Consider the following 25,142-nt stretch of genomic DNA (forward strand, 5'->3'; position numbering starts at 1 on the left):
TAGACTTTAGAGACGTTAAGTGATCAACGTCCCATTCAAGCAAATTTTGTATTGTCTCTATAATTTCAAGAGAAAAATCACCCTCATTAACCCAAATTCATTATAATAATGACTGAAATATTAGTTATTAACAACTGGAATAGGATATGGAGAAACACGCTAACTAGAGGGTTGAAGTGAACCTCGCTTTTTTGGGGCTGAGGCGCCTTTTGCCTGTTGATTGCCTCATCTAAGCGCGGGTGAGCCTAACCTCCTCCTTGACAAGGGGACTACTACCCCACCCATGGGCGAGTGACGACAAGCCTTATCCCTGCCCTCCAACATCACTAAATGACACTTGCTCTCTAGATAGACCACGTTGAACCCCACCCCACACCTGGACCACGGAGCACATCCCTGCATCTCTGTCATGAGAACACTACGGTGTCTTGACAACGAGCATACCGCTGCACCTCGCCACAAGACCAAGCCCGCACCTCTGCCTCAAGTGTACCTCATGGTTCCACTTTGAGCATGCCATACACTCGCGGCTCAACCGCGAGACCTCGATTGTAAGAGTGCCCTCAAGCCTTGATAGCGGGCAAAACCTTTAAAAAGCCTATCTAACATATCTACTTCAGATACCATCAATCTCCAGTTTTAAAAAACTAAAACCATCTTTTATTTCATATATATGTATTTCATGATTTTTAAAAAGTTAAAGTAGAATGTATATGATGTATTGATCTTGATCACATATTGAATCATACTAGAAAAATACCATTATTTTTTTCTTCAAATACCAAAATCTTAACATTGATAATAATAATAATAACTTAAATATCTGGATTTTTGAAGAAAATTGAACACCGATAGGAGTTTGTGTTGTAATTTTAATAATAAAATTACATGAAATCCATAGATTAGGTTGAGAAAAGAAGAGAAATTTTTACAGCTAAATCAGTTAAGGTTGAAATATTGCAGCAAGGGTTCTAATTTTGGATATTAAATTATGTTTTCAAAATTATATTGGAGTATAAATTTCATATTTTCAGGTTTAAAACCTGAAATGAAATCAAAACATTTCAAATTAATTGTGATGTTTCAATTTCAAACTAAATTTGTGGTTCATTACCCAGCTGTTGTTTCAAAAAATTTTGGCTGTTTCATTTGGATTTTGAAGGAATTTGATGGCTGATTTTATTGCTGCAATTAGTAGTGGATTTGGTCATGCCTATATATAGGCTTGCCATTTCTCATTTGCAAGACATAACTTCTAGTTTCTTTCTCAATTTCTCTCCTGAAACAATTTCTCTCTTGGCATCTCTTCCAATATTTCAGAAATTTGAACTTAGTTTCGGTGACAAGCTTCTTAGTGTTGATGTTCTTCGATATAGTACTAAAACCAAAAGAATTGCAATTGTCTTATCTTGGGAGAAATTACGTTGTACCCGGAGCATTACTGATATGGGACTTATATTTTCTTCAAAACAAGCAGTAATTCTGCGTTTAGTTAAAATTAATGATTACAATTGGGAGAATTGAAACAACACAACTCGTTGTATGTTTTCAATTTAATTTTTCTTATTGTAAATAGCGTTTCTAACTATTTTATATTATTTGTTCCAACATGGCGTTAATTGCTTTTGATTTCTAAATCCGATTGTTGTATTTCAAAACGTTGTTTCAATTACTTGAAACTGAAATTTTTTCCAACAATCTTGAAGAAACTATACAGGTTTTGAAAATTTGAATTTTTTTTGTTGGAACGGTTTTGGAAAAATGCTATTTATAAACTCGGTATTTTGAACGCTGCTTTCAGTTTTCTAAGATACTAAAGATGGTCGAGCTGATTTCTGTTGCAATTCCGATCACATCCAAAGTCGACTTGACCGGTTTGCTGGACAAGTTTTCAAGCCAATTTTTCAAATGATACCAATGACGAATGAAAATTTGGTTAACTACAAAAGGTCTCTTGCCAGTGATTAAGGTAACCAGACCTAAACCTACAGAAACCGATTCCAGGACTGCTGAGATAACGCAGTGGACAAAGAGGGATCAAATAGGCAGAGGAGCAATTTTGTCAGCCTTATCAAATACGCTCTTCAATGTCTATTGTTCCGATTCTTACATTGCTAAATCTTTGTGGGATAAGTTGGACCGAAAATATAATACTGAAGAGCAAGGGCTCGAAAAGTATTATGTTTCCAAGTTCATGCAGTATCAAATGGTTGAGGACCGATCTGTAGCTGAATAAACTCATGATATTATCAATCTTGAGCATGCTCTGGCTGATGTTGAGATAAAGCTTCCCGAGAAGTTTCTGGTCATGTCCATAATGGACAAATTTTCCAAATCTTGGAAAAGTTTTGGCATGACACTCAAGCATCAAAAAGGGAGTTTGTCTCAGGATGATCTTATGATTGCTATTCAGCATTGAGGAAGAATTGTCTGTCGGTTGAACATCAACCTAGGGCCAATCTAATAGTGGGAAAACAGAAAGTGAACAAGATTAACTTGAACTCGAAAGTCATCAATAAAGGTAAGGCCTCCAAAAATAAGAAACCAAAAAAGCAAACAAACCATACTGGAACTGTGGGCAGGTTAGACACTGGATCAAGCTTTGTCCTAATAAAAAGACCAAAACTGGGCGGGCAACTATCAACATGGTTGTGGGAGGTTCTAGCAGTGCTAGTACCTCAAGAGCAACTAGCGGGTATGTATCCGTACAACCCGAACTCCTGATTATTTACGAACCATGTGATTGGTGATTGAGACTAGAGCGAATGTTCACGTTAGTGCTAATAAATCTCTCTTTGTGTCTTATAAGGCCATCAGTGGAAGGACAATAAGCATGGGGAACTCCAATACAACTGAAGTACTTGGGATAGGAAGCGTGGACTTGAAGTTTCCTTCATGGCTCATTCTGTTGTTAAAAAGAGTTCATCGTGTACCCACTGTCAGAAGAAACATTATTAGTGGTTCTATAATAGTTAGGGAGGGATATGAATTAGTTTTTAATTTTAATAAAGTTGTAATTCAATAATTTGGTATTTTTTTTAGTAAAAGTTATTTAGATGATGGCTTGTTCAAAGTTTGATTTGAAAATAATAAAAATGATGTTTCTGATTCTATTATATTAAATGTAGAATCTTATACTCTGTGGCATAGTAGTTTAGGTCATTTAAATTTTAATTCAATCAAACGAATGCTGAATTTGAATTTAACTCCTTGTCAAAATATTGAACGAAGTCACAAATACCAAGTTTATTTAGAAGCTAAACAAGTTAGGAAACCCTATCAATTAGTTGAAAGGGATTCATAAATACTTGATTTAGTTCAGACAGATATTTATGACTTTAATGGAGTTTTGACCAGAGACCACAAATAATATTTTATCACATTTATAGATAATTGCAATAGATATTGTTATGTGTTTCACATGAAAAATAAGGATGAAACCTTAGATAAATTTATTTTGTTTAAAAATGAAGCAGAAACCCAAACTAGTAAGAAACTTAAATGACTAAAGTCCGATAGAGGAGGAAAGCATGAGTCGAGTAAGTTCAATGAATATTGTCAAACTTTTGGCATTATTTATAAAGAGACTCCTCCATATTCCCCTTCGTCTAATGGAATTGCTGAACGAAAGAATAGAACATTCAAAGACAGGATTAACAATCTCCTACTAACCTTCGGGTTACCAAAGTATTTGTGGGGAGAGGCTTTGAATACGACTTGTCATATTCTGAATAGAGTCCCTCTGAAAAACAATATAAGTACTCCTTTCAAGTTGTGGAAAGGTAGGAAATCAAGCCTCAAATACTTTCGAGTATGGGGGTGCTTAGCAAAAGTGCTGGTCCCAGAATATAAACGAAGAAATTGGGCCCTAAGACTGTCGATGCTGTGTTCTTAGGCTATGTAGAGATTAGTTATGTCTTAAGATTTCTGGTTATTAAGTCAAATTCCAGGCATTAAGGTCAACACAATAGTTGAATTTTGTGATGCTATCTTCCTAGATATTTCCTATGAGAATAGGAATACCTCAAAATATTTTGCTTGATGATTCACTTGCCTCGACATTTATTCCTGAACATGTGGAAAAGATGACAAATGTGTGAGTTAGTCCTAGTAGTACTAATTAGACTCATGAGAAATCAGATGAACCTAGACGGAGTAAGAGAGCAAAGGTTGTCAAAGATTTCGGAAATGACTTTGTCACTTACAATATCAAGGATGATCTGATTACTTTCAAAGATGCTATGGCTTTTTCAGAAGCCAAGCAGTGGAAAGAAGTTGTCAGAAGTGAGATGGACTCCATTGTTTCCAATGGAACATGGGTGCTAGTCGATCTCCCTCCCAGATGTACTACTATTGGGTGTAGTGGATCTTGAAGAAGAAACTGAAACCTGATGGGACCATAGATAAGTTTCAAGCCAGATTGGTGGCTAAAGGTTTTAAACTAAATAAGAGAATAGACTATTTTGATACCTATTCTCCGGTAGCTCGGTTGACTACAATCCGGGTGCTTATAGCACTTGCTCCGGTGTCTAATCTCTCAATCATCAGATAGATGTGAAAATAGCCTTCTTGTATAGTGAACTCAAGGAAGAGATTTACATGGATCAGTCTGAGGGGTTTATAGCTCATGCCAACGAACATAAAGTTTGTAAACATGTTAAGTCTCTATTTGGACTTAAACAAGAATCCAAACAGTAGCATGAAAAACTTGATAAAACTATTATTGCGTTTGGCTTCATTGTAAATGAGAATGATAAGTGTATATACTGTAGGATTAAAGGAGGTAAAATAATAACTCTATGCTTGTATGTAGATGATATTCTGCTAACAGGATCGTGTCTAGATATAATTACTAAAACCAAGTAATTTTTAAAAATGAAATGAAGGATATAGGTGAGGCTAATTTGATTCTTGGCATTAAGTTGACTCGGTCAGCTGATTCAATAACCATTTCTCAGTCTCATAAGACACCATACGATTCTTCTGTAGCCTTATTAAAAAATAAAAGTGGTGTTCCGATTGCACAGCTAAGGTATTCCCAAATTATTGAGAGCTTACAGTATCTGGGGGCGCGGTCTCCTGAAAGTCTGGAAAACAGACTTTGGTAACTCGGTCTACCTTTGAAGTCGAGTTATGTGCATTGGATACGACTTGTAGCGGGGCAGAATGACTATTTGGGTTGTTATCACAACTTTCTATCGTAAATCAGTCTCTTCCACCTGTTGTTGTACATTGTGATAGCCAAACCATAATAGTAAAAGTATGGAGTCATAAATACAATCAAAAGATCAAACAACACATCCAAGTTAGACTGAAGTCTATAAGGGCATTAGTCTCAGACAGAGTAATTGGCATTGACTTTGTGGGAACAAAGGACAAATATGGTTGATCTTTTGACGAAAGGATTGGTTCCGTCACAAGTACATAAGTCCAGATTGGGAATGGGACTGTAAACCCATTAGCGATGTATCTACGATAGCAACCCAACCTTCTAAGTGGAGATCCCACAAAGAAGGTTTAATGTGGTATCAACAAGTCATAACGGTATGTCAGAGCACCAAAGTACATTGATTCTTTGTATCTAAAGTCTGTCCCCTGAAATTTGGAAGGTGCTGCAACTGTAAGTATAGTAAGAGTTTAACTCTGAATAGGGTCAAGTCTTTTAAGATGAGATGCTAGCAGTGCATCCTTAGAGACACCCAACTAAGTGAATGTAGTTGTTTGGCTACAACTAAGGAATTGAGTTATTTCTAAAAGCATTCATGAACAGGATCAGGACACATGGCCTAACTATCAACCCTAATGGTCAATACAAAGTCGGTGACTTAGTAACAGAGGCTGTCACTCACAGCCTCAAATTCAAGGCACAACTCCATTTGACCTGGTGATAGCTGACGTTAGATAACTTAGGTAATGGTTCAAATCGGAAGGTACCATTGTTGAAAGCAAGTCACAGAAGTTTGAGTTCAAATATGTGGATTTGTGGGGGATTGTTGTAATTTTAATAATAAAATTACATGGATCCATAGATTAGGTTGAGAAAAGAGGAGAACTTTTGCAGTTAAAATCATTTAAGGTAAATTTGAAATATTGCAGCAAGGGTTCTAATTTTGAATATTAAATTATGTTTTCAAAATTATTTTGGAGTTTAAATTTCATATTTTCAGGTGTAAAACTTGAAATGAAATCAAACATTTCAGATTAATTGTGATGTTTAATGTCAAATTTCAAACTAAAATTGTGGTTTATTACCCAGCTACTGTTTCAAAAATTTTTTGCTCTTTCATTTGGATTTTGAAGGAATTTTATGGCTGATTTTATTGCTGCAATTAGTAGTGGATTTGGTCATGCCTATATATAGGCTATCCATTTCTCATTTGCAAGACACAACTTCTAGTTTCTTTTTCAATTTCTCTCCTGAAACAATTTCTCTCTTGGCCTCTCTCCCAATATTTCAGAAAGTTGAACTTAGTTTCAATAACAAGCTTTTGAGTTTTTGTTCGAGGTGTTCTTCGATATAGCGCTAAAACTGAAAGAACTGCAACTGTCTTATCTTGGGAGAAATTACGTTGTACTCGGAGCATTACTGATAGGGGACGTATATTTTTTTCAAGGAAAGTAGTAATTCCGCGATTAGGTTAAAATTAACTATTACAATTGGACTGAGAATTGTTACGATCCAATTATCGTTGTAAGTTTTCGATTTAATTTTTCTTGCCGTATATAGCATTTCTAACTATTTTATGTTATTTGTTCCAACGTGACGTTAATTGCTTTTGATTTCTAAGTTCAATTGTTATATTTCAAAAGGTTATTTCAATTACTTGGAAATTAAAATTTTTTCCAACAGGTTGGATTGTATGAAATTCTTTGGAGACAATCCGCTTGAAAAAGGCAATGAAAAGAAGTGAAGGGAGAAGAATATAATAAACAAGAATATGAGGGACCAAATAGCAAAACCGCCTCCGCAAATAGGACCACGCTGTATTGTAAGCCCTGAACTATGTGTTGTGTGTGTAAGAAAGGAGAACCCTTTGCTTTCCAAGGGTTACACCACTTTTAACCAGAGCAACTTCGCACACCAAATAAATTAAAACCCAACCATCTCTATTGTTCTTGGGTTTCCGATATACGTCTATCTAGTTCTCTCTCTCTCTACATAGTTTTATAAACTGTTTTGTACAGTAGAAACCCTTTGGATGTGCAAGCATCCACCGCCGCTTCGGATGGTAAGCATCCCTTTGAATTTCGGTTTGTCTATGCAATTAAATTAATGGATGGGCTTTTCTTAATTTCTATTTGATTTATTTGTTATTTGTTTGTCCAATAATTAGGTTTGATGCTTTTTCCCCCCTTTCTTGTTTGTGCAGTAAATAGTCTGGCGGACGGTAACAAAAAATGGCGAGTATAAGATCGAGCTTGCCGTCGAGGCTTCGGCAACTCCTCTCTAGTGAAGGAGCAATTGGTCCCTCTGTTAAACTTGATGCCGAACCTGTATGCTTTCCTTCACTGTTTTTCTAGCTTTTTATTCACTCGTGCTTGTAATTAATGTTCATGTTTGTGATTAATGCTTATGGACTTTTATTGTAGTAATAACCGGTGGGTGATTGAACCGCAATTGCTTATTCTATATTGGTGCTCGAATCTTTTGGAGAATAAGTTTAGCAGGTTCTTCTTTTTGTGGTTGTTGATTTTAAAGAAAGGCCTTTTTGCCACTTATTAAAATTTAGAGGGCGATGATGGTGGAGGGAGGGGTAAATCTGGTGAATGTTAAAGTTATAGAAAAATGTAACTGAGTATGGCTTAACCTTTCATGCTTTTTGGTCTCTTATGTTTTCATTGGTGAGAGGCTGGGGTAGGGATGAAATGGAGAAATGCTGAATTTGTTGTAAAAGCAATTCCTTCTCTTTCGATGATAAGAATAATATTAGGTATCTTTGTTTTCAGGGTCCTTCAACTCTGTCGTAATTTGGTTGAGGAAAGTTATGATTCTTCAGCATGGCAACAGTCCAGTTTTGTGTTTCTGTTTATTAAACCACTTTTTTATTATTTTTGTGACCTGAAGACTTAATTTGTATTGCTGTGACCACTTCATATCTATACGGTCCCTATAGATAAAGATTACAGAAGCAACAATAAGTCTTGGAATAATTTTATTAACATATCCCCAAAATGTAGGAGTATCTTGCACTGATGCTTACTTTTCTAGACATTTACCTTGACTGAAGTCAATTGGGTTAAGTAAGAATTAACATTGTCTAGGTAAACAAAGTGTAAGTATTCTGTTTCAGCCTTTCAGGCTGTTGTCTTATGCATTTCTGTGTCATAGAAGGTGCAGATGTATCCTGTTTTGGGAGAAATTGACTGATGTCTACGTTGTTTGCACGTATTTAGACTATAGTTCAGTTTACCAGTGCTAAACATTTTAAATCATGGGGATCAAAAACCTCATCCCGAATTAACTGGAGTTGCGGGCGTCATTTTCTCTCCATAGTTCTGCATGATATTTCTGAAACCTTGAGGAGTAACTGTTAATAAGCAGCTCAATATAAGCTATTTTCCAATAGGACACCCTTATGCTTGAAAGATCATATCTGTTGTATGGTAGGTTACAGAAATTGAGCATCATTGAAGATAAAACTTTCTAATTGAAGGTGGTGTTGTTATCCAATGCAAGAAAAATTTCAGATATAAAAAATGACTGATTAATGTTGATGGCTGGATTTTCTTCTACTTTCTTTATATATAGCAATTTGCTGGTGTATAGGGGCTGGTTTTTTGTAACTGGCAGGTGAGGACAAGTTTTTTCTTAGCTTGATGTACATTCGTTTGTTTAATGAAATTGACATTTTCTAAAACAGCATTCATGACTATGAAACAACATAGTAAATCTCCGGCACCGGAATCTATAACCCGAAAATATGAAAGAAACCTGAGTTTTTGACTTTGTTTCTTAAGGAGACAATTCTGGATTTATTGAACACTTGAAATAGGTCTTTCTCACTGCTTTGTATAGGTAGCACTTGGTCCTGCTGTAATTCTCTGATTCAGAAATAATGTTTTATGCCTTACAACAAGTCCAAAAATGATGAAAAATTTCAGCTATAAAGCTGATCAGCCTAGCAGTAGAAAGCCAAAGTTCCACGTCTGTGGGGAGCAGGGAGAACATTGTATGGCATGCCATTGAATGTAATAGAAAAGGAAAATATCCTATGGAATGTTTTTCTGATGTGATATGGATGCCTTTCTTTTCTCACTTGTCTTTTCCTACTGGTAAGCTTTGCTATCAAGTCTGAGGTGCCATTCTTGATGTGTGCCTGGGGCAGGATCTAGAGGTTAGAGTTGCCTCTGAAACATGTAGAAAAACTAATACAGTGATGGTCCTTTGGAGAGATTATTCCTTCTCTAGTCCATTCGGGAGGATCTAGTACTTCTATTGAAGATTTAGACAATATTTGCTATGATGCTATCTTGTTCTTGACTGTGAACAAGCTATGGTTACTAAAAATTTGGCAAAGAGCTACTGTATAGGAAGGCTTATAAATCTGTTAAAAAAAGTGGATAATAGCTGATTCTCAAACTTCCAGGATCATCTTTAACGAAGATAGTGTCATTGAATTGGTAATAGGTAGTGATAGAGCTCCCTGGCAAGGAAGATGGCTGTGTATGGGCAGTGTCTTATGATTTCTAATCATCTGTTGCCCATACCTATTCTTGTGCTTAAGAACTACAACACGAGCACGCAAGGTGACAAGGAAGTGTAACAAACATTGTCACCTCAAAGAAATCTAGAAGGATGTGATGAGATATATGTATAATGCGATAACGCTGAATTCTATTTTGTGTTTGTTGCACATGTAAAGAAGCAGAACTAGATGGAAGTTTCGAAACCATGTACTGAGGCTTAAAAGAACTGCAGTTATGACTCCTCTTTTTTGTAGTAAAATGTTTGGAACAACTTGGAGATAATTATAATTTGAACTGTTTCATTACAATGAAAGAAAAATTTCAAAGGCCTAAAGGAAACCTGGTGCGAGGAGTCTGACACAGTAAGGATGATTTTAACATATGAGATGTAATTTATGTACCAAAAACTTGGAAGTCAAACTCATAAGGTACTATTGGATATTGATAGGTATTATTGTATATGTGAACTTGAGTGAATATCTTTCTTTGGTCCTCCTTATTTGGCATGCCTTCTAATGGTCATTTCTTGAAATTGTTTTTTTGTATGCTACGTTGTTATGGCTGAATCATTCTTGTTTTATACATCAATCAATCCTTTTCTCCTCATATTGATACTGACTGTACTATTCAGCTATTATTTACCTCATATTAGAGCAGAAAACTATTGGTGCTTAGCAGAATATTATTTATCAGGTTTGGATTACTATATTGAACTTCTTGATCATTATAGTGACTACCAGTTGACTATTACTGAACTCATCTTTGAAGAAAATTAATGTGTTAGCAGAATAGTTCAGGTTTAGGCCATGATATTGAACTTTCTTATGTAATATTTCTTTTGTTCTACTTTTTAACATTTGAAAACTGTTGGAAGATTATAGTTTTATAATGTTTACTGCAGACCTTGAGTCCTTGACGTCTGGTACTTTATAGGATCTGTGACTTCTCTTCCTATACAACTTTAGTCATTTCTTGCTAAAGCAATGCCCCCTGACTACATACTTTTTGCAGCCTCCAAGGGTAAAGGCTTTTGTCGACAAGGTGATCCAATGCCCATTACAGGATATAGCAATACCTCTCTCTGGTTTTCGCTGGGAGTATGGCAAGGTGGTTCAGATTTGCTTGTTAATTTCCTTTTCTGTTTTCATCTCTTTGTTTCGTGCTGATTTCTTTACCTCTGTTCCAGGGGAACTTTCACCATTGGAGACCTCTATTTCTACATTTTGACACATACTTCAAGACATACTTATCTTGTAGAAAGGACCTCCTTTTATCAGATGACATTTTAGGAGATGCGAGCCCATTCCCAAAGCAGGCAGTTTTACAAATTCTCAGAGTTATGCAAATCATCCTAGAAAATTGTCACAACAAGAGTTCTTTTAGTGGTTTAGAGGTAAGCTGGCGATTGAAATTGACAGCACTTTCCTTTTTCTTGTGGGTACTATAGTTACCCCCACCAACCAAAGAAAAAAAAATAGAAGGAAAAGAAAAAGGAAGAAAAGAAAAAAGAGAGAAAATTAAAGTTAATTATTTTATGCTTCTCGTATTATGTTTATATTTGCATTTTGGAATCATGTGTATCTTTGGGCAAGCCTGCAAAGTTTGTTAAACTAATGCTTCTCTTTCTCTTCAGCATTTCAAGCTCTTGCTTGCTTCAACAGATCCTGAAATTCTTATAGCAGCTTTAGAGGCTCTTTCCGCGCTTGTGAAAATAACCCCATCGAAACTCCACGCCAGTGGCAAGCTAGTTGGATGTGGGTCAGTGAACAGTTGTCTTTTATCCCTTGCACAAGGGTGGGGCAGCAAAGAAGAAGGCCTGGGTTTGTATTCATGTGTTACTCTACATGAGAGGACACACGAGGATGGATTATGCTTGTTTCCATCTGAGATACAAAATGATTCTGACAAGTTGCAGTATCGCATAGGATCAACGCTTTATTTTGAGTTGCGTGGCACTTCTACAAGTGTTCCAGAAGCCAGCGATAGTACAATTTCTTCTGGGATGAGGGTGATTCACCTCCCTGATATTCAATTGCGTGAAGAGGATGACCTATCACTTATGAAGTTTTGTGTGCAGCAGTATAATGTGCCTTTGGAACTCAGGTTTCCATTATTAACCAGAATCAGATATGCACGTGCATTCCGTTCCTCCAGAATATGCAGGCTTTACAGCAAGATTTGTCTTCTTGCTTTCGTTGTGCTTGTACAGTCCAGTGATTCACATGATGAACTTGTTTCTTTTCTTGCTAATGAGCCAGAATACACAAATGAATTAATTAGAATTGTGAGGTCTGAAGAAATCATTTCTGGAACCATAAGAACACTAGCAATGACTGCTTTGGGGGCCCAGTTAGCCGCATATTCAGCATCTCATGAAAGGGCGCGTATATTGAGTGGATCGAGCATCAGTTTTGCAGGTGGTAATCGGATGATTCTCCTTAATGTATTGCAAAGGGCAATTATGTCACTCAACAGTTCAGCTGATATGTCATCTGTTGCCTTTGTTGAAGCACTTTTGCAGTTTTACTTGTTGCATGTCATATCTTCTTCAAGTACTGGAAGTGTTGTTAGGGGATCTGGGATGGTACCTACCTTTTTACCCCTTCTAGAAGATTCGGATCCAACTCGCCTGCACCTTGTCTGTTTAGCTGTGAAAACTCTACAAAAACTCATGGACTACAGCAATACAGCAGTCACTCTTTTCAGAGATTTGGGTGGAGTGGAGCTTTTGGTTCATAGATTGCAGATTGAAGTGCATAGAGTGATTGACTTTGCTGGGTCTAACGATAACTCTATGGTCATTGGCGAATGTTCTAAAAACAATGGTGATCAGTTATACATACAGAAGAGGCTGGTCAGGGTTTTATTAAAGGCACTTGGTTCCGCCACCTATGCTACAAATTCTACGAGATTACAGAATTCGTATGATGTTTCTTTGACTCCAACTTTGTTAATGATTTTCAGTAACAAGGAAAAATTTGGAGGTGAGATTTACTCCTCAGCTGTGACTCTTATGAGTGAGATGATTCACAAAGATCCAACGTGTTTTAATATTTTGTATGACTTGGGTCTTCCTACTGCATTTCTATCATCAGTGGTGGCTGGCGTACTTCCTTCTCCGAAAGCGATTACATGTATTCCCAATGGTCTTGGGGCTATTTGTCTCAACTCCAAGGGCCTCGAGGCTGTGAAGGATTCTTCTGCTTTGCGCTTCATTGTTGACATTTTTACAGACAGGAAGTATGTGATGGCTATGAATGAAGGTATTGTTCCTTTGGCAAATGCTGTGGAAGAGCTGTTGCGGCATGTCTCCTCATTGAGAGGTGCTGGGGTTGATCTAATAATTGAAATAATTAATAAGACTGCGTTGCATGGGAGCACTAAGTGCACTGGTTCATTGGGAAAACTTGATGGAGGTGATGCAATGGAAATGGATTCTTTGGAATCTGAAGACAAGGACAACTTAGGTGGCTGTCCTCAAGTTGGTGCAGAGGATTGGTTGGTTCAAGGTATCAGTGATGAGCAATGCATGCAGCTTTGCATCTTTCATGTGATGGTACTTATTCACAGGACAATGGAGAATTCTGAAACATGTCGGTTATTTGTAGAAAAATCAGGTATTGAAGCTTTACTGAAGCTTCTTTTACGCCCAAGTATTACTCAATCATCTGAGGGGATGTCCATAGCTTTGCATAGCACTATGGTATTCAAGTGTTTTACACAGCATCATTCTACTCCCCTGGCTCGGGCTATCTGTTCTTCACTGCGCACTCATTTGAGAGAAACTTTGACTGGGATCAGTGGCATGTCTGGATCCTTTCTGCTGGACCCTAGGGCCAGTCCAGACCCTCATATATTTTCTTCTCTCTCCCTTGTTGAATTCCTCTTATTTCTTGCTGCCTCGAAAGACAGTCGGTGGGTAACTGCAATGCTTACTGAATTCGGTAATGGGAATAAAGATGTTTTGGAAGATATTGGCCGTATTCATCGTGAGGTTCTATGGCAGATTGCCTTGCTTGAAGACACTAAGGCTGAAGCAGAGGATGGATCTAATGGTAGTGCTTCACGGCAGTCTGAATTGGGGATTAATGATACTGAAGATGCCAGGTTGAACTCTTTCAGGCAGTTTCTTGATCCTTTACTCAGAAGGCAAACTTCTGGATGGAGCTTTGAGTCCCAGTTTTTTGACCTTATAAATTTGTATCGTGATCTCACTCGTTCTTCGAGTCTTAATCAACGACAGATTGTTGATACCCCTTCAAACTTGCGTCTTGAAGCTAGTCAGGAACAACACCAGTCTGGTTCTTCTGATTTGACAGATTCCACTGCTACAAAGGATGATGACAATCAGAGGTCATACCATCAATCTTGTTGTGATATGGTAAGATCATTGTCAATTCATATTGCCCATTTGTTTCAAGAGTTGGGAAAGGTGATGCTCCTTCCATCTCGGAGGAGGGATGATATGCTAAATGTGTCTCCTCCTTCAAAATCGGTGGCTTCTACCTTTGCTTCTGTAGCTATGGATCACATGAATTTTGGGGGACATGTAAATTCATCTGGATCCGAGGCTTCTGTTTCAACTAAATGTCGCTACTTTGGCAAGGTTATTGAGTTCATTGATGGTGTTCTTTTGGACAAACCTGACTCATGCAATCCTGTTATACTGAATTGCTTATATGGACGAGGAGTTATTCAAACTATCTTGACCACATTTGAGGCAACCAGTCAATTGCCTTTTGCCATCAGTAGAGCGCCTGCCTCTCCTATGGAGACAGATGAAGGGAGGCAAAATGAAGTTGAAGACACAGATCGCTTGTGGATTTATGGACCCTCAGCTAGCTATGGTAAACTTATGGATCACTTGGTGACTTCATCTTTTATTCTATCACCATTCAACAAACATTTGCTTACCCAGCCTCTAGTAAATGGGGATATTCCATTTCCTCGGGATGCAGAAACGTTTGTAAAAATTCTTCAGTCCATGGTTCTGAAGGCTGTACTTCCTGTTTGGACCCACCCACGGTTCCCTGAATGCAGTTATGAGTTCATTACAACAGTTGTCAACATTTTCAGGCACATTTTCTCTGGGGTGGAAGTGAGAAATGCCGGGAGTAATGTGGGTCGTGTGGCTGGTCCTCCTCCAAATGAATCAGCTATTTCCACAATAGTAGAGATGGGGTTTTCCAGGGCAAGAGCAGAAGAGGCATTGAGGCAGGTTGGTTCAAATAGCGTGGAACTTGCAATGGAGTGGTTGTTCTCACATTCTGAGGAAACCCAAGAGGATGATGAACTTGCTCGAGCACTTGCAATGTCTCTTGGAAACTCTGCATCAGACACCAAGGAAGATGTCACAAATGAAACCACTCAAACTATTGAAGAGGAATTGGTGCAACTCCCTCCAGTTGATGAGCTGTTGTCAACATGCAGGAGACTTCTGCAAATGAAAGAGACTTTAGCTTTCCCTGTTAGGGATCTGCTTGTGATGATTTGCTCACAAAATGAGGGCCAGGAAAGGCCAAGAGTTGTTTCATTTATCATCGAGCAAGTGAAGCTTTGTGGTAGTGTATTTGACAGTGGGAACCAGAAAGTACTGTCTGCCTTTTTTCATGTTCTTGCTTTAGTTCTTAACGAAGACGCAGCAGCACGAGAAATAGCTTCAAAAAGTGGTTTGGTTAAAGTTGCATCAGATCTTCTCCAACTGTGGAGTTGTTCTGATGACCAAGAAACATCCCAAGTTCCGAAATGGGTGACTTCAGCTTTTGTTGCTATTGATAGACTTGCTCAATTGGATACAAAACTAAATGCTGATATGTTAGAACTTCTTAAGAAGAATGATACAGGCAATCAAACTTCTCTTGTTATTGATGAAGATAAGCAGAGCAAAGTGCACACCTCTTTTGAGACACACTCGAAGAATTTAGATTTGCAGGAGCAAAAGAGACTTATTGAAATAGCTTGTGCTTGCATCAAAAAGCTATTGCCCTCTGAAACAATGCATGCTGTTTTGCAGCTCTGTTCTACTCTCACTAGAACTCATGCCGTTGCTGTTAGTTTTCTGGATGCTGGTGGTCTGCATTTGCTTCTGTCCTTGCCAGCAAGTAGCTTGTTTGTTGGCTTTGACAATGTTGCAGCTGTTATAATACGCCACATCGTTGAAGATTCCCAAACCCTTCAGCAAGCAATGGAGTCTGAGATACGGCATAGTTTTTCAACTGCTGCTAACCGGCAGTCTAGTGGAAGGGTTACTGCACGTAATTTTCTATCCAATTTAAGTTCACTTGTTCAACGTGATCCAATCATTTTTATGCAAGCTGCTAAATCTGTGTGTCAAGTTGAGATGGTGGGTGAGAGGCCTTATATTGTACTAATAAAAGATCGCGATAAGGACAAATGCAAAGAGAAGGAAAAAGAGAGAGAGAAGACGGAGGAGAAGGAGAAACAACAAACTAATGATGGGAAGGTAGGCATTGGCAATACAATTTCAGTGCCTCCTGGTAGTGGACATGGGAAGCTTCTTGATGCAAATTCTAAAAACTCCAAAATACACAGAAAACCTCCCCAGAGTTTTCTAAGTGTAATTGATCTTCTGTTGGATTCAATAATATCTTTCATACCTCCTCCTTTGGAAGATGAATCTGTCAGCAAGGTTGGCTCATCATCAACAGATATGGAAATTGATGTTTCTGCGAGTAAAGGTAAAGGAAAGGCTGTTGTTGCTCTATCTGCTGCAAATGAAGTCAACAATCAAGAATCCTCTGTGTCGATGGCAAAGGTGATATTTCTTTTGAAGCTGATGACAGAGATTCTTTTAATGTACAGTTCATCAGTTCATATTCTTGTACGAAAAGATGCCGAAGTTTGCAGCTACAGGGGAAGTACTCAGCGAGGTGCCACTGCTTGCTGCACTGGTGGGATCTTTCACCATGTTCTTTACAAATTTCTTCCACATGCTAAAAATCATAGGAAGGAAAGAAAAACGGAAGTGGACTGGCGCCATAAACTAGCTAGTAAAGCCAACCAGTTTCTGGTGGCGTCCTGTGTGCGGTCAACTGAGGCGAGGAAAAGAATCTTCACGGAGATCAGTAATGTATTCAATGATTTTGTTGATTGTTTTGACGGATTTAAGGTGCCTAGAGTTGATATTCAGGCTGTTACTGAGTTGCTTAATGATGTGCTGGCTGCTCGGTCACCGACAGGTTCATACATATCTGCCGAAGCTTCTGTTACTTTCATAGAAGTTGGCCTAGTTCAGTCGCTCACCCGCACGCTTCGTGTTTTGGACCTGGATCACACTGATTCCCCGAAGGTTGTCACTGGCATTCTGAAAGTTCTGGAGTCAGTGACCAAGGAACATGTCCATGCATTTGAGTCTATTAATGGAAGAGGGGAACTATTGCTAAAATCTACTGATCCTGGTCAGCCTGGGGAAGGAAATGGTGGTAACTCGCACACAACAGAAGCAACAACTCATGGCAGCGAAAATTTATTGCCAACTGAACCCATTGAGTCATCTCGCACTATTCAGAACTATGGTGGTTCTGAAACTGTCACTGATGATATGGAGCATGACCAGGATATTGATGGGGGCTTTGCTGCTGCTGAAGATGATTTCATGCAGGAAAATGCCGAGGACACAAGGAATCTTGAAAGTGGCCTTGACACGGTAGGGATAAGATTTGAAATTCGGCCTAGTGTACAAGGGAATCTTGATGAAGATGAAGACGAAGATGACGATGAGATGTCCGGTGATGAAGGGGATGAGGTTGATGAAGATGAAGATGAAGATGCTGATGATGAACACAATGATATTGAAGAAGATGAAGCCCATCACCTCCCACACCCAGATACAGATCAAGATGACCATGAAATTGATGAAGATGAGTTTGATGAGGAGGTGATGGAAGAGGATGAAGACGAAGAGGATGATGAGGATGGTGTTATAGTGCGACTTGGTGAAGGAATGAATGGAGTAAATGTATTCGATCACATAGAGGTTTTGGGCAGAGATAGCATATCCAATGAGACTTTTCATGTTATGCCAGTTGAAATATTTGGCTCCAGACGCCAAGGGCGAACTACATCCATCTATAATCTTCTAGGGAGAAGTGGTGATAGCAGTGCCCCTTCCCAGCATCCCCTTTTGGTGGAACCACCACCTTCATTAAATGCAGGTCCTCCTAGACTCTCAGGTGCTTGCATGTTTGATGATCCTTTATTTTCTTCTTTTTCTTTGTAGCTTTGTGTGCATCATTCCAACTCATAACAAATTTGTACAGCTATCTGGTGTCTAATTTTCTTGTTACCTTACTTTACAGAGAATGATCGAGATGCTTACCTTGATAGGAACTCTGAGGGTTCCTCATCACGTTTGGATTCATTTTTCCGGTCGCTCCGGAATGGACGCCAAGGACATCGGTTTAACTTGTTGGCGAATGATGGCCAGCTAAGTGGTGGATCAAACTCATCTGTTATTCCCCAAGGTCTTGAGGAATTACTTGTCTCCAGCTTGAGGCGGCCCTCCTCTGAGAAATCCCCTGACAATACTACAGTGATTGAGTCCCAAAGTAAAAATGAAGTCTCTCCATCTCCTGAGTTTCCTGGTACTACAACTGAAAATCATGGTAGCGTTGGAGGGAGTGACGCACCTCCTCCCTCTTCAGCAATACTGAACAGCTCCAGGAGTAGTGATAGTGCACCTCCTACAAATGATTCTGGTCAGGGAACAGAAACATCAGGTAGACCACCTCAGTCTGTTGAAATTCAATATGACCATGCTGATGTATTGCGTGATGTTGAAGCAGTGAGCCAAGAGAGTAGTGGAAGTGGAGCAACTTTAGGAGAGAGCTTACGGAGTCTAGATGTTGAAATTGGAAGTGCTGATGGCCATGATGATGGTGGAGACAGACAAAGTGGTGCTGATACTCGGATAAGGAGAGTTAATCCTTTATTTGGTAATAATGCATCAATAGCTGGGAGAGATGCATCACTCCACAGTGTCACTGAAGTTTCAGAAGATCCAATTCGAGAAGCAGATCAAAGTGGCCCCCCTGAGGAAGAGCAACGTAATCGTGACACTGAATCTATCGATCCTGCTTTTCTTGATGCACTTCCTGAGGAGTTGCGTGCTGAGGTTCTTTCTGCTCAACCGAGTGAAGCTCCACAGTCACAAAATCCTGAGCCACAAAATAATGGGGATATAGATCCAGAATTTCTTGCAGCACTTCCGCCTGACATCCGTGAAGAAGTTCTGGCACAACAAAGGGCTCAAAGGCTGCATCAGTCCCAAGAGTTGGAAGGTCAACCTGTTGAAATGGATACTGTCTCAATAATTGCCACTTTTCCTTCAGACATACGGGAAGAGGTACCTCAATATTTCTGGCTTTGACTTCTGTAATTATAATATTTTCTTTGGTTTAGGTTTAACTGATTTTTATTGGCCGCCAATTCTTGACATGCTGGCTCCACCACTTTCGTGCCATTCCAGGTTCTTCTAACTTCTTCTGATGCTATTCTTGCGAACTTGACACCTGCGCTTGTTGCTGAGGCAAACATGTTGCGCGAAAGGTTTGCACGTAGATATAATCAAACTCTGTTTGGCATATATCCTCGAAACCGTAGGGGTGAGTCTTCTAGGCGAGGTGATGGCTTGGATAGAGTTGGTGGTGTCCTCTCACGTCGATCTATGGGTATTAAACCAGTTGAGGCGGATGGTTCCCCTTTAGTTGACACAGAAGGTTTGAAAGCATTGATTCGGTTGCTTCGTGTAGTTCAGGTACTCATAAGGTGTGATTGAAGCTGTACCACTAGGTTCCCTAGCATGATATGTAGATCTAACTGATCTGATCCTTTTGCAGCCACTTTATAAAAGTGAACAAAGACTCCTCTTGAACCTCTGTGCTCATGCTGAAACCAGAATTGATATGTTAAAAATTTTGATGGACTTGTTGATGTTGGATAAAAAGAATTCTGACACTGATCTGAATGCGACGGAACCCCCTTATCGGCTATATGCTTGCCAGAGCCATGTAATGTACTCGCGCCCTCAATGTTTTGATGGTAAGTATATTTGATTTTATCATTTTTTTGCAATTCGATTTAGTTAATTCTTTTTCCCTTGCCATCCAGCCCAAGATGAGATCCTCCTCTGCTGCATCAACTGCCTTTTAGCATTTGGAACCTTTTCTGTTTACATATTACTATTTCTATATAGCTTAGGAATGCTTTAATTGGTGTTTACTATTGTTATTCAGTCTTAACACTATTCTGAACTGATGGGAACTTCTTTGAGTTTTATCAGCAAATATAGTAGAGGAGGGGGAATGTGGAGATGCGCAAATCGGCATATACATATGAAGATCTAGTCATCTTTTTCCCATTTATCCTTTTTCTTTATCATCTATTCTTATGGAAGTTTATGGCAGTTTCATTTATCGTATCTTTAACAGGTGTTCCGCCTTTAGTGTCTCGACGAGCTTTGGAGACTCTCACCTACCTGGCCCGTAATCATCCTTTGGTTGCAAAGCTATTACTTGAGTTGAGATTGCCACAATTGATCCTTAAGGAGTCACCGAACTCTGATGATAAACGTGGCAAATCTGTTATGCTTCTTGACGAAGATATGGTAGAAAAGAACCACCCGGAAGGGCAGGCGTCTTTTACGATGCTTCTAGGCCTCTTGAACCAATCACTTTATTTAAGAAGCATAGCTCATCTGGAGCAGGTTGTTTGGCAAACAACTTTAACAATTGAAACTAAGATTTAAATTATAACATTTGACTTATGTAGGCTTGCTTTCATTATGAACAGTTGCTGAATTTATTGGACGTCATTATTGACAATGCTGAGAGGAAATCAAATTCATCTCGTGACCCAGGGGCATCTGGATCTGAACAACCAACTGGTCCTCTCGTTTCCACATCAGGCTCTGAGATGAAAGTAGTTTCCTCTGCGGCTTCAGGGGAGGGTGTTTTGACCATCAAAGCATCATCGTCCGTTGGAGAACAAAATGCTAGAACTGTTCTGAACAATCTGCCGAAACCAGAACTTCAACTACTATGCTCTCTTCTTGCACGCGAAGGGTATGCTGAATTTTATCACTACTCTTTTACCTTGAAATTTGATGAATCTTCTCTTAGCTGCCGGTCACCCGTGTCCGGGGGCTTTGTCAATTTGATTGTTATTTGTGGCTTCTGGATTTTGTTGATACTGCTGGTTGCACTTTGATCAAGTAATAACTCGATGTTTCACTCTTCAAAATTTATTGGACTGTAGTCGACCTTAAGGATAAGGTCATAATAGGTTTTACCATGTAGAGTTATAGAAGATATGAAATCAAGGGGTCTTTTGGCCTGATAGAAGTTGGTCCTTTATTGTTTACTGTTAAAATTTTTTATAATTGTCTGGGTAGGAGCTTGTATGTGATTCAATCAGTATAACAAAGATCTTGTTAAAAGTTACTAGTTCTGCTAACTGGAATGATTATCACACTTGAACCATGACTATTGAAACTTGTCCCTTGGTATTTCGTTGTGGCATGCATGCAATACCTTTGAATACCGTTTTTGGAGATATTGGAAAATGTTGAACTGTTAGCATGTGCAATTTGTTGTAACCTCTTTCACCTTTCTTCAGTCTGTCAGATAATGCATATGCTCTCGTGGCAGAGGTATTAAGGAAATTGGTGGCTATTGCTCCTATTCATTGTCATCTTTTTATTGCTGAGCTTGCTGGTTCAGTTCAAAGCCTCACCAAGTCTGCAACAGAAGAGTTGCGAATATTTGGGGATATTGAGAAAGCACTACTTAGTACTAGCACTCATGGGGCTCCAGTTCTCAGGGTGTTGCAAGCATTGAGCTCTTTAGTTGTCTTACTTCTTGATAAGGACAAAAAACAACAGATTCTCCCTGATACGGAGCACACTGCTGCACTTTCACTTGTTTGGGATATCAATGCAGCTCTTGAGCCCTTGTGGCAGGAGTTGAGCAACTGCATAAGCAAAATAGAGAGCTATTCAGACATGGTACCTGATCTTTCATCTTCATCTGTTAAACCATCCAATTCTGTGCCTCAACTTCCTCCAGGTACACAGAATGTCTTGCCATACATAGAATCTTTCTTTGTGACGTGTGAGAAGTTGCATCCTGGTCAGTCAGGTGCAGGGCATGATTTGGGTATTACTGCTGTTTCTGATATTGATGAGGCTGCTGCATCTGCTAGTCAGCAGAAGATGCCGGGACATGCTGTGAAAGTGGATGAGAAAAATGCTGCTTTTGTAAAGTTCTCTGAGAAGCATAGAAAACTTCTCAATGCATTTGTCAGGCAAAATCCAGGATTACTTGAAAAGTCCTTTTCGCTCATGCTGAAGGTTCCTCGGTTTATTGATTTTGATAACAAGCGATCTCACTTCAGAGCCAAGATTAAGCATCAGCATGATCATCATCACAGTCCTCTACGAATATCTGTAAGAAGGGCTTATATTCTTGAAGATTCATACAATCAGCTGCGGATGAGGTCGGCACAAGACTTGAAGGGTAGATTGACTGTTCATTTCCAAGGGGAGGAAGGGATTGATGCTGGTGGTCTTACCAGGGAATGGTATCAGTTGCTTTCCAGAGTAATCTTTGACAAGGGGGCGCTATTGTTCACAACGGTGGGGAATGAATCAACATTTCAGCCGAACCCCAACTCTGTTTATCAAACAGAACATCTTTCATACTTCAAATTTGTTGGACGAGTTGTGAGTATTTCTATTTTTGGGACTGTAGAAGAGAGCTCATAACAGGCATATGTAATGTTTTTGCATATTTTGCAGGTTGGGAAAGCACTATTTGATGGACAGCTTCTTGATGTTCACTTCACTCGGTCCTTTTACAAGCATATTCTTGGGGTTAAAGTAACATATCATGACATTGAAGCTATTGATCCTGATTATTTTAAGAATTTAAAATGGATGCTTGAGGTTAGTTGTTTTCAACTGTCTGACCTTTTAATTCTGCTAATATGCATAAGTTGATGTTTTGACTTGATCTCCTGAATGTTAACATTGGTTATTAATCTTAATTTGATTGTCCCTTGCAGAATGATATAAGCGATATCTTAGACTTAACATTCAGCATTGATGCTGATGAAGAAAAGCTAATTCTGTATGAACGTGCTCAAGTACGTATTTTTCTGGTTAGTTATAACTTATGAAAGTTTTCATGTTGTTAAATTATGATTTTGGCTTTTGCTATGCAGGTCACTGACTATGAACTGATCCCTGGTGGAAGAAATATCAGAGTAACTGAAGAAAACAAGCACCAGTATGTTGATTTAGTTGCTGAGCATCGATTAACAACTGCCATCCGTCCTCAGATAAATGCATTTATGGATGGTTTCAATGAGTTGATTCCTCGTGATTTGATATCTATTTTCAATGACAAGGAACTCGAACTCCTGATTAGTGGGTTGCCAGATATTGATTGTGAGTTTTCAACTTTCTTAATTTCAGCGATTCCCAGATTTCTTGTTCCCTTCAATTTCCCAATACCCCCTTTTATTTCTTAGATGCTTTACCAGCTCTAATCCAACCCAAAAATTTGTGTCTTCAGTGGATGATATGAGGGCGAACACAGAGTACTCTGGGTATAGTGCTGCTTCCCCTGCCATTCAGTGGTTCTGGGAGGTTGTTCAAGGATTCAGTAAAGAAGATAAGGCTCGCCTTCTGCAATTTGTGACTGGAACCTCGAAGGTGATTTACTATTGTTATTTGGCCTCTTTCTATGCATCTAAAACAGCTTTAAGTTAATGGTGAAAGCTAAATTATATATAAATCTCTCAGCATACATTATGAGTTGTGAGTTCTTTAGATTTCTGCTACTTCAATTTGGTAACATACATTAGTAGTGTCAGCTTCAAATCGACATTACTCTCTTAAATTCTTTCTAGAGTATCAATATTCTACTACAATGTTATCTGTTCTCCTTTGAAGGTGGATTTACCTTTAGTCCCCAAGTAATATCACTCTCTTACATATCTGCAAATTCTGTTTCTGATGAATAATTTTTGTACAATAGAATCTGATCTTTGGTGAAGGCAGAGACATTTACATTTCCTTCTGTTGTGTGGTTTTTGGAGCCTTGTTATAAGAGTAGCTTCTACCATGTCCTATGAACTTGTGCTGTTATAAACTTACTCTCATTGACACCGCTTTAATGTTGTTATAAACTTAATGCAATCATGACGGAGTGGGAGAAATATATAGAAGTGCTTTAGCAATTTTCATTTTTCTGAAAGGCATGATATTAATGTGTTGAGGTGCTCAATAACCCTCTAATGTTTCGTCGATTTCTCCTTGTAGTTGATACATGTGTGCTGATTAGAAGTATTTTTTCTTGCCTTAGGTGCCTTTGGAAGGGTTTAGTGCTCTGCAAGGAATTTCAGGATCACAGAAATTCCAGATTCACAAGGCATACGGCAGTCCAGATCACTTGCCTTCAGCACACACATGGTGAATATTTCTTCAGAAAGTTATTTCATTATCTCGACATTAAGCTGCATTTGTTGATTGTACTGTGAACGACCATAGCTCCCATTTTATCACCTTTGTGCTTTCTCAAGCATTAAATATTTAATAAAGCTGATTGAGGTTCAAAATCGTGCAGTTTCAATCAGTTGGATCTCCCAGAATATCCTTCGAAACAGCGTCTGGAGGAGAGACTGCTGCTCGCTATTCATGAAGCCAACGAAGGTTTTGGATTCGGTTGAGTGCTATTACGGTGATGTGAAACTATTGTATAGATAGTGTCATTCACTTGAGGAAGAAAACCATTTAGAGGCTGCTTAGGTAAAATGTCGATATACTGTACAGTGCAATATTGCTTTGTCAAATTCTATTCTTCTTTTTCTGGGAAGCTCTCGAAAGTATACACTCAATAGTCTTATTCTAAGGTTTTGTCAACGCAATATCATTGGTTACTTTTTACTTAAATTAGCCTATTGCAAAGTCAACACATCTAGTCTGGGGGTCAGGCTGTTGGGTTTCCCAGTTTCTGGGGTTTACTTAATCTCCTGCCTCTGATTCTGATTGGTTTTCTATTCTCTTTTAGTATGTAACTGAATATTGGAGCAAGTTACTAGATCCCAGTTGAAATAATTTTTTTTTTTAATTTAAATGAAATTTTATGAAAAATTCATATGTAGATATACTTTTGGATTTGCAAAAATGATATGGTGATTTTCTCAATCTAATTTTATAATTTTATTTTAAAATAACTTAAAGTTAGTCTAGTAAACTTGATTACTTGTGTTGGTTTCGGGTGGATTAAGAGAAAAACCTTTGTATATGTATTGTAATCCTTTAACATAGATGCGATTTTTTAAAAGCAAAGTGAGTGATAACAGATAAACAATATACATAATTCTAATAAGAATTGTGCTTAAGATTTTACTATATGAATTTATTATAATTCTAT

General features: G+C 38.5%; 1 protein-coding gene across 2 annotated transcripts; it reads left to right on the forward strand.

Moving 5' to 3' along the window:
• Nucleotides 1–7,003: 7,003 nt before the first annotated feature.
• On the forward strand, nt 7,004–24,658 carry LOC105177201 (E3 ubiquitin-protein ligase UPL2). Of its 2 annotated transcripts, none has more exons than XM_011100260.3 (17): nt 7,004–7,229; nt 7,371–7,494; nt 10,699–10,794; nt 10,874–11,080; nt 11,321–17,879; nt 18,006–19,051; nt 19,175–19,462; nt 19,545–19,746; nt 20,136–20,410; nt 20,497–20,768; nt 21,322–22,426; nt 22,502–22,648; nt 22,768–22,848; nt 22,927–23,152; nt 23,280–23,419; nt 24,072–24,178; nt 24,333–24,658. In XM_011100260.3, exons 2-17 carry the CDS (start codon nt 7,399–7,401, stop codon nt 24,433–24,435), a joined length of 10,950 nt encoding a protein of 3,649 aa, XP_011098562.1. In that variant the 5' UTR covers nt 7,004–7,229; nt 7,371–7,398; the 3' UTR covers nt 24,436–24,658. The 2 variants fall into 2 exon arrangements, with proteins under 2 accessions (XP_011098562.1, XP_020547512.1); XM_020691853.2 differs by having other exon boundaries at nt 7,378–7,494.
• The last annotated feature ends 484 nt before the right edge of the window (nt 24,659–25,142 follow it).

The sequence above is a fragment of the Sesamum indicum genome, linkage group LG2, assembly GCF_026168435.1.
Source record: "Sesamum indicum cultivar Baizhima isolate 11 linkage group LG2, ASM2616843v1, whole genome shotgun sequence".
In the NCBI taxonomy this organism is placed as follows: domain Eukaryota; kingdom Viridiplantae; phylum Streptophyta; class Magnoliopsida; order Lamiales; family Pedaliaceae; genus Sesamum; species Sesamum indicum.